The sequence below is a fragment of the Elgaria multicarinata genome, chromosome 5 (genome assembly GCF_023053635.1).
Source record: "Elgaria multicarinata webbii isolate HBS135686 ecotype San Diego chromosome 5, rElgMul1.1.pri, whole genome shotgun sequence".
In the NCBI taxonomy this organism is placed as follows: domain Eukaryota; kingdom Metazoa; phylum Chordata; class Lepidosauria; order Squamata; family Anguidae; genus Elgaria; species Elgaria multicarinata.
The window spans coordinates 20,122,709-20,132,846 of record NC_086175.1 but is presented as its reverse complement, the minus strand read 5'-3'; the positions used below and the strand labels follow the sequence as shown (position 1 = coordinate 20,132,846).

Below are 10,138 nucleotides of genomic sequence, written 5' to 3'. Positions count from 1 at the left end.
TCATTGGTTAAAGGGGCCCAGAAGGCGGGGCTTAGAGCGAGCTCTGCGAACGAGGGAATAAACGTTTGCACATGCGCACTACATAAATAGCTCATTTATAGCGGAGGGCAGCGAAAACACAGAGATAAGAAAAGGGTAGAGATATAATGTGTATTTCCGGTCACAGACAGAAAGCCTCCATTGGCCACGATCCTTCGTAAGCCCTAGAGCTTTTCCGTGTGAAAGGGAGGGAGGAGCGCAGTCCATGGCTAAGGGAGAGTCCTCTCTGCCCGGCGTTAGTGACGGGCGCAGGAGCCGGTTCAACGGGATACCGAACGTGGTGACGAGAGTTTAGGGAGGGGCAACTCACATATGTCTGCGGGCGCAGGCACAAGATGGCTTCTGCATCCGGGGTATAGGGCTTCGCCAGTCGCAGTGAGAGGAGTTTTGCCCGTCTCCGTCATGGCGAACCCCGCAGCCAATTTAAACGCCGTGAGAGAGACCATGGAAGGTGAGGCTGTGGCGGCGACAGTAGTAGCAGTAGCAGCTGCGCTTGCTCCCACCCTAGTTTCTTTTCAAAGGGGCGGGGAAAGGCGAGGCCCACTGGGGCTGCGAAGCCCTCAGCAAGAGGCTCTCCGGCATCACCCGCCACCACCAACGATGCCTCAGAATGATCACCATCCCTTATCCAGACATTTATTTTTATTTATTTATTATTGCATTTAGATCCCGCCTTTTTTCCTGCAAGGAACTCAAGGCGGTGTACATAACCTTCCTCCTCTCCGCTTTATCCTCACAACAACAACCACCCTGTGAGGTGGGTTCGGCAGAGAGTCTGTGACTGGCCCAAAGTCACCCAGTGAGTTTCCACGGCCGAGTGGGGACCCGACTCCCCGTCCGATACTTTAGCCGCTATTAGGGTAACCCTATGAAAAGGTCACCCTAGCCACTATGCCACACTGGCCGTTCTCTTGAGGGAGATTTCCCAGTCTCTACCCCCCTCCCCCCCAAAAAAAATCTGGCTAATGATCCCCAAGGGCATCGTTGTTGTTTTTAACTGCTCTAGCATTGCTCTCCTTAACAGCACAACCCCACCACACTGCTCCCAACCCATCTAGTCCATTGTCCTGTTCATTTGTTTATTCATTAGACAGGGCTCCTGTATCTTTAACAGTTGCATAGAAAAGGGAATTTCAGCAGGTGTCATTTGTACATATGGAGAACCCGGTGAAATTCCCTCTTCATCACCGCAGTTAAAGGTGCAGGAGCTATACTAGAGTGACCAGATTTAAAAGAGGGCAGGGCACCTGCAGCTTTAACTTGTGATGAAGAGGAAATTTCACCAGGTTCTCCATATATACAAATGACACCTGCTGAAATTCCCATTTCTCAACGGTGGTGTAAAAACTCCACTGTGGAGTTCTAAAACGGTCGCTGAGGAATGTATTGTCTGAACTGAACCCTTAAATCACATTTAATCCAGTCTGATGCTTAAAAATCATTAGCTGCTGCATGCATGTGTGTAACCGTAACTTTAGTGTGACCATATGAAAAGGAGGACAGGGCTCCTGTATCTTTAACAGTTGTATTGAAAAGGGAATTTCAGCAGGTGTCATTTGTATATATGGGGAACCTGGGGAAATTTCCTCTTCATCACAACAGTTAAAGTTGCAGGTGCCCTGCCCTCTTTTAAATCTGGTCACTCTAGTATAGCTCCTGCAGCTTTAGCTGTGGTGATGAAGAGGGAATTTCACCAGGTTCTCCATATGTACAAATGACACCTGCTGAAATTCCCTTTTCAATGCAATTGTTAAAGATACAGGAGCCCTGTCCTCCTTTTCATATGGTCAGCCTACATTTGCAGGATTCATCCTTCGCCCTTTAGCCAAAAACGCTCCCAGGGTAGCTTACAAAAATAAGTAGCATGATGGTCCCTGCCCTCAGTTTCGATCTAAATTTAAGACATGAGACGTAAGGGATAACTTGAAATTGTACAAAGAGACTATTTGAACGGATGGTAAGGGTGACTTCTTCCCCGGCTGCTCACAGCGCAGTTGTCTGGAATTGGCTGTAGTGGAAGGACGAGCCCAGACCTTGCTTGCTTGGTGAAGCAGCAATTGAAGAAGACAGAGATACTAGTTCGCTTCTTTATATATTGTTGCATTTATATCCCACCTTTTTTCCTGCAAGGAACCCAAGGTGGCGTACATAATCCTCCTCTCCACTTTATCCTTACAGCAACAACCCTGTGAGGTAGGATGGGCTGAGAGTGTGACTGGCCCAAAGTCACCCAGTGGATTTCTATGGCCGAATGGGGGCTAGAACCCAGATCTCCCAACTGGCAGTCCAACACTCTAGCCACTACACCACACTGGCTCTTCATTGTTTCCTACAGTGGCCTTGTAGGAAACAAGGCCTGATACAGGCCTTGGAGCCAAAAGTTCTTGCTCCCCAGGAGCAGATATTCTTTAATATGGAGGCTCTACAGTGGCCTTGAAGGCAATCACTTTCTCCTGCTGTTGCTCCCCTGCAACTGGCATTCAGAAGTGTGCTGCCACTGAGTGTGGGGGTTCTGCAGTGATCACCCCAATGGCTCTCAGCTCTGGTTTCTTCCCCAGTGGTTGTTGTTCAGAAGCCTGCATACTGCTTCTGAACATGAAGATGCCATCTTTCCTCCATGATTTGCTTTTTAGAAGCCATCTAAGCCTGATTTGATCTCAAGCCTTAAGCGAAAGACCAAACGTGTGAGGGGATCCTCTCGTAAACTGCCATTTTAGTAGGAAACACAGCCTTAAAAATGCCTGAAATAAATTTTATGGTCTGGGGAAGGAGTGAGGAGTTTTGCACATTCTCAGAAGCATCATGTTTTCAGGCTTCATGTATTCCCAAGCTACACTCTGGCATACTTAAACACTTTTAAAGTGCTTATTTTTTTCTAAGCATTGAATATGTCTAAGGTTCATAGTCTAATAGACACACTACAAAAGGAAAATGGGATGAGGAAAACAAGCATTGGAACAGCAGCTCCTTTTTTGGCTAGGAGGCAGGGGGTGAAGGTAGCCCTTGGTCACATGCCCAGAGGGCGAAGAAAGAGTGGACTGCTCTTAGTTCTCCAGTGCTGAGTTTTGAACCTTCCCTGACATGTAAAGGATAGGGTTGCCAATTTGGGGTGCTTTTTGAGCCCCATTGACTATAGGGGAAGCTTGAAGTGAGGCTTAAATCTCTCCCATTTAAATCAGCAGGGTGAACTCTGCCAGGATTTCCCCCTTTTAAAAACCTGGTACCTATGGTTGAATGGCTGTGTGAAGGAGTTGGCGTCTTTTTTCAAACTATGAATGCAAAGGTAGAGTGCTGCTGATAATATGCTGAGGGACTTCCCCGTTATGACAGTAAACAGTGTACAAAAATCAGTGTAACAACAAAGGTCCTTTTGAGCATGCACAGAATGAATTTACTTGCTACTGCTGTAATTTCACAATGCTACCAGTATGTGAGGCATCTGAGTACATCTCTATATGTGTCTTAATGCAGCCTTAAACCCCAAATAAGGCAGAGTGAAATTATCCATATATATAATGGATAGAATTTTAACAATTTATCAGGTCCTGGATGGCTCTTATTGTTGATTGTTTGAAATTGTTTTAGTTATATGTTGTCTATGGCTCAGTTCGGACGACATGTACTATTTAAGCAACCATTGCTTAAATAGTCCACCGTTGACTGTTGTATCATCTATTGGGCAAAAACCATGCCATGGTTGGTTATTTTCAAAAAATAACCAACAGTTAGTTTGCAGAGTTGTTTTTCTACACAACCGTTGGTTATTGTGTTGTGTGGCAGGCTCCGTTGACTATTTCCCCTGCCGACAGAGTCACAAGGCAAGAGCAGCACAAATCCCAGGCAATGACAGGGGAGGCGGCGTGCTTGTTACCGGAGCAACAGCCGTGGTGGCAGATGAATCCCAGCTCCTGTCAGGAGGAGAGATGGCTCCTCCGGGTCTTCTTTCTCCGATGACAGCCATTGCGAAACACGCACCGTGGTTGCCGGAGAAAGAAGCGCTGGCAGAGCCATCTCTCCGCTAGACAGGATTCATCCGCTGCGGCCGTCGCTTGGCAACGATGCACCACATGGTGCATCTCTCCTCCCTCCGCTCCTCCCCATGGAATGGTGGCGCCCCAGTAAGGTAAGTGACAACCAGCGCCATTCAGTGGGGAGGGCCTAGGGGGTTGGGAGGTGACAACTCAAGGGAGTGGAAATAATCCGCTCCATAGAGCAGCACTTCCATGTTGCCCAAGGGCACCCTGGGAATAGCCATCCTTGGAGTGGGCTATTTACACTCTGTGGACTAAAATGTCGTCCAAACGCACCCTATGTGTGTGCGGTCTGTTTATATGGTTGTAAATAGTTTTAACTTTGTATAATGTATTTTTAATGGTTTTTAATCTTGTAAATTGCCCAGAGAGCTTTGTCTATTGGGCGTTATAGAAATGTAATAAACGAAACAACCATTATGACATTTCTTATGGTACTTCTATTTTATTGGTGTATCTGATATTTTTCACCCATCTCATTTTTTTATGAATGTGCATTTGAAAAGAACATTTGTGTGTACAAGAAATTATTGGTAGCCCAACTCAGACATCCAACTTCAATGTGAAAATGTTTTTTTCCCAGTTCTGCTTGAGATATCAAGAATACTGAACACTGGTTTAGATATGGAAACCCTCTCTATTTGTGTACGACTTTGTGAACAAGGAATCAACCCAGAGGCATTGTCTGCTGTAATTAAGGAGCTACGCAAAGCTACAGAAACTTTAAAGGTATGACAAAATTATAGAAAACCAGAATCCATTCAAAACTTTCAGGACATCGCAGTATAAGCAATACCAAAATATCTTCCCATTTAAACTGCACATATTTATCTTACTTTCCACAATGCCAATTTTCTGAGTCTTTGAGCTACTTGTAACTAACTGTCTGCTATCGTTCATATGAGGGCGATTCTTTCCTCTGCCACTTTTTCTGCAGCTAGTAGGCATCTCTTTTGTATGGACATGCATGAATTTAATTCATAATATTTTTGAGGGCCTTCATAGAATCATAGAATAGTAGAGTTGGAAGGGGCCTATAAGGCCATCGAGTCCAACTCCCTGCTCAATGCAGGAATCCACCCTAAAGCATCCCTGACAGATGGTTGTCCAGCTGCCTCTTGAATGCCTCTAGTGTGGGAGAGCTCACCACCTCCCTAGGTAACTGATTCCATTGTCATACCGCTCTAACAGTCAGGAAGTTTTTCCTGATGTCCAGCCGGACAAATATACTATCATCCAATTAAAAAGAACTTCCTTTTAAATTTACACCCCAAACTTATGCATGCTTATCGAGAAGTAAGTGCCACAGTTCAGTGGGAGTTTATTTCCAAACATATACATGAGATTACAGCCTTAGAATTTGTTTCTAGCTCTATAAGACAATGGACCTTACGTCCATGAAAGATAATTGGTATATCAAATCACATTTAAAGTAAATTAGGCTGCAGTCCTAAGCACACTTACTAGGGAGTAAGCACCATTGAACACTGGGATTTACTTCTGAGTAAACATGCATTAGATTACACTCTTTGTTAAGATTCACATTTCAAAGTTAAGTTATATTGTAGAATAATACTGTCTGTCTCAAAAAAAGTATCTTGGGAAGAAGTACTTCCCAGCAGAAGTTGATCAGACTAATAGTAAGATCCTGTACATGCCTACTTAGAAGTAAGCCCCATTGAGTTCAATGGAACTTGCTCCTAGGTAAATGTGAATAAAGATTCACCCTTAATAGAACATTCTTAAAATTCATGTTTCAATAATACTGCATTATCTGTCATTTACATTTTATTTTATATATCCTGTATTACAAAGTTTTATGGAAATCTCCATAACTGCAACATTCATAACAGTTGACATTATTTTGTTTAGAATTTGGCTGAAGACATTATACAGTAAAATAACGCTTTATTTTAAAAATGAGGAACAGGGTTAGGGTTCTCAGGAATCTGAGAAGCCCTATTCAGATGTCTGTCTTCCACACTATTATCATTGTAGAAGAACAAAGTTATGTTTGTTAGCCATACATTGGGAGGGAAGTTCTGAAGCAGAGAGTTTGCTCTAAATTTATAAGGCTTCCTGCCTGATGTAGAAGTCTGTGTGATCAGACTTCTAAATCACATGGAGTGCTTATACATGTAGATTAGAGTCCCTGCTTCACATCATCTTCCCCAGTGCAAGGACAACCTGGCAAGCAAGGGCTCTTCCACTCATTCAATAGTTATCAGGGATGGGGATGAACACCAGTATAGGGCTACGGTTCTGATCATTTGTTTGAGGAGCAGTTTGTGGATTGAGTCCAAGGTACCTCTACAAGCAGATGTGTGATTAACTGCTTAGTGTAGCTCTGTTGCCCTGACTCCAGGACTCCCATCCCTGTCATCCTTTCAGCCTCTGGGGGAAAAGACCAACTCAATCATCTTATACAGGTAGAAATGGCTATCATAAATATCCATGATGTTGTTAGTAGCTTTAATTTGTTTTTGTTTTTTTAATGAACCCACTATAATTAAGTTATTCTTCCTAGGCAGCTGAAAATATGACAAGCTGACTCTGTGGGAGAAGATTTTTTCATTGAGATGAAACTTGACGTGGGAGGCTAGCAGATGGTTTGAACACTGTCTGTTGTTTAGCACCATAGGACATTATTATCGGTTGCATTGGTTTCCACAGACTCCTAAAGTCTTTACTGAAGCAGAAGAAATATAATGTAAATAATTTTTAAAATGCTTATTAACTGATGCATGCTATTTTTTTGTTTTTGTTGTATATGATGCTTTGGAAATTGTAATTATGTATATCACAAATCTGAGACTTAATTTTATTGGCTGTTTTTCAGATATTTCATAACTCTTATATACTGAACGTATGCTCAGACATAACAATATGATGTAAAGCCAGCACATTTTAAAGATAATACATTGCAAAACTGTCTTTTGAATGAAGGACTTGAGTTATGATGGACTTCTTTTTAATTATACACAAAACTTGGCATAACATTTTAATGATATTTATCTTATATTGCATAAATCGTAGCCTATAATTAAAAATTTCATTGCCGTTTCACTAAATTTGAAAAGCAACTTACTATACTGTAAAGGAAGCTGCTGTTTAGAAAAATTAATATATATATATATAAATATACATCCATATTGCATGTGTGCAATATCTTACATGTATGTATAGGAGCTCACAACTGGAACACTGTTGTGAAATATGAGCAGCATCCAGCTATAGCTAAACGCTCTCCTTGATTTCAGTGGAAGAGTTAAGCACTTCTTAACTTTCTTCCACTGAAATTAATGGTAACTTAAAGTGCTTAATTGTGACTGCATCATACTTTGTATGACTCATTATGTCATCTTTCTTATACATGCGCTACAAACAATAATAGAAGATTATTATACCAAGTCCCTTGAAAAGGTTATCAAACTTTAGTTATGGAAGATCAAATTACATTTTTATTTATGGGGATAGTTTGATCCTTCAGTTTCACAGCAGAATGTTCATTTAATGACAGTGAGAAGATTGCACATAAATCAGAGGTAGAAAATGTGTGAACTGTAATGGTAGTGATCATCACAAGAACATTTTTATGTGTTCAGTGATAAAATATGCCTGCTTTCTCTTTTTCTCCATTCTATACTTTTTACATTCTTCTTTTTCAAATGGCCTTTGTATTCCGCTTGTATTCTGAGTATTTAGGAAGTAGCCAATACTGATATTAAGATAGTCTCAGTGTGTGTGTGTGTGTGTGTGTGTTTTACAGTTAATAAGGAGCAAGATTTGAGTTTATATTCCAGGATGTGTAATATCTGAAGGGAAACAACCTTGCTTTCTTTAACAGAAAGAATATTTTCACAATACAGTTCTTGGAACTTGTACTAGAAACATGACTTATTTTGCTGTTAAGGATTCAAGAGCATTGGTATGCTGCTTTTATAAGAAATAAACACATTGTACATCCATGATATTTGTCTGGTGATGTGTTAAGCATTGTCTTAATAAAGTCTAAGTCATTGTGCTCTAACATTTGGGAAGTACCCCCTTTTGACTTGTCCACATTTTGTTGTGTATTTCTTGGTATTCTGCCCCTGAGCCAATATTTGGTAGAAGCACCTTTAGCAGCAATTACAATTGTAAGTCTTTTGGGGTAAATCTCCACCAGCTTTGCGCAGCTGGATCCTGCACTATTTGCCCATTTTTCTTGGCAAAATCGCTCAAGCTCTGCAGGTTGGATGGGGACTGTTAGTGAACAACAATTTTCAAGTCTGGCCACAAATTCTCTTACTAAGGTTTGGGCTTTGACTGGACCATTCCAAAGCATTCAGTTTCTTCCTTTTATACCAATCCAGTGTAATTTTAGCTGTGTGTTCAGGATCATCGTCCTGCTGAAAGTTGAACCTCCACCACAGTTCCAGGTCCCTTGCAGACTGAAACAGGTTTGTTCTAGATTTGCCCTGTATTTGGCTACATCCATCTTGCCCTCAATCTTGACCAGCTTCCCAGTCTGTGCCGATGACAAGCATTCCCATAACGTGATGCTACCACCACCATGCTTCATCATTGGGATTGTGTTCTCAGGGCAAAGAGCACTGTTGGCTTTGTGCTACAAATAGCATTTTATGCTAAGGCCAAAAAGTTCAAGTTTAGTCTCATCAGACCATAGACCCTTTTCCCACATGCCTTTGGGCAAAATCCAATTGGGATTTGATACGGATTTTTTTCAGCAATAGTTTTCTTCTTGCTGCTCCACCTTTGTGGAGCGTTCGGGTGATAGTTGTCCCATGGACAATTTCTCCCATCTCGGTTGTGAATCTCTTCAGCTCCTTCAGAGTTACCATTGGCCTCTTGGATGCTTCTCTGACTAATGCCCTCCTTACCTGGTCACTGAATTTTGGTGGAAGGCTTTCTCTAGGCAGAGTTGCGGTTGTGCCATATTCTTTCCATTTTAATGGATTTAATGGTGTCCCAGGGATGTTCATAGTTTGGGATATTTTTGATAATGCAACCCTGATTGGTGCATCTCCAGAACTTTATCCTGGACTTGCATCTATAGCTCCTTGGTCTTTATGATACTGTTTGTTTAGATGTGCTCTCCAACAAACTCGGGGGGGCTTCCAGAAATAGGTTTGTTTTATCTGAGATGATCTGACACTTGAATTGCACACAGGTGGATTCCATTCAACTAGTTATGCGACTTCTGAAGGCAGTTTGTTGCACCCGGGCTTATTTAGGGGTGTCACTGCACAGGGGATGAGTACTTAGGCAATCAAGACCTCTCAGTTTTGTATTTGTAAATCATTTTGTAAAACATGTAGATCCTTTCCCAGCTTCGACATTATGGACTATTTTGTGTAGATCAGTGAGAAGAAGTACTAATTCTGTTTTAATTCCAGCTTGTAACACAACAAAATATGGACAAGTCAAAGGGATGTGTGTGAATACTTATGCAAGGCACTGTAAGTCAATAAAGTTGTGGCCAATTTGTTATCCCAGTTATGCCCGTGTGTCTCTTTGTTCTCGTCCCTTCCCCAACCAGACTCAATTAGGTGCTGCCCACACAATTAGCTGGAGCAATGCAACTGTAGAAGCAAAGAATACCCATCCTTGGTTCAGAGTGGAGGGAAAGCCATGAGGTAGTTGTGACAGCATGGCTAGTTGAGAAATTTCTGGATAATTGGCCCAGCACAGCGCTGAGTGGCTTTGGGGCGCGGTGTGCAAATAGGGCTGACCAGAAATTTCTCTGGTACACATCTGCAAGTGAGACCGTGACCTTATCCAGGTAAAGACAAAATAAGCAGGTTGCCTCCCTTCTTGCTTGGCAAAATTGTTTTAACTTTGGGGGTTTGTTTGATTACTTGCCTTGAGCTTTATTTGATGCCAGACGACAGGGCTAGTAAGGGGTTTTATAAGGCGTCTTGATTGGCAGCTGGGCACGTGGCTTTTTGCCTTGCTTATAGCAAAAGATTCATCTTCTCCATACTTGACTGTTACAATTATTTGTGGGTTTTTTTCTTTTGCAGCTCATAATCAGGCATTGGGTAGTGAGCAAGGATGGGCTTTCT

At 42.1% G+C, this 10,138-nt stretch overlaps 1 protein-coding gene across 1 annotated transcript; it reads left to right on the top strand.

Annotated features, from left to right (window-relative positions):
• The first annotated feature begins 381 nt into the window (after window positions 1–381).
• MZT1 (mitotic spindle organizing protein 1) lies at window positions 382–9,568 on the top strand. Its single transcript, XM_063125999.1, has 3 exons — window positions 382–490; window positions 4,654–4,799; window positions 6,598–9,568. The coding sequence occupies exons 1-3, from the start codon at window positions 442–444 to the stop codon at window positions 6,619–6,621; spliced, it is 219 nt and encodes a 72-aa protein (XP_062982069.1). The 5' UTR covers window positions 382–441; the 3' UTR covers window positions 6,622–9,568.
• Window positions 9,569–10,138: the final 570 nt, after the last annotated feature.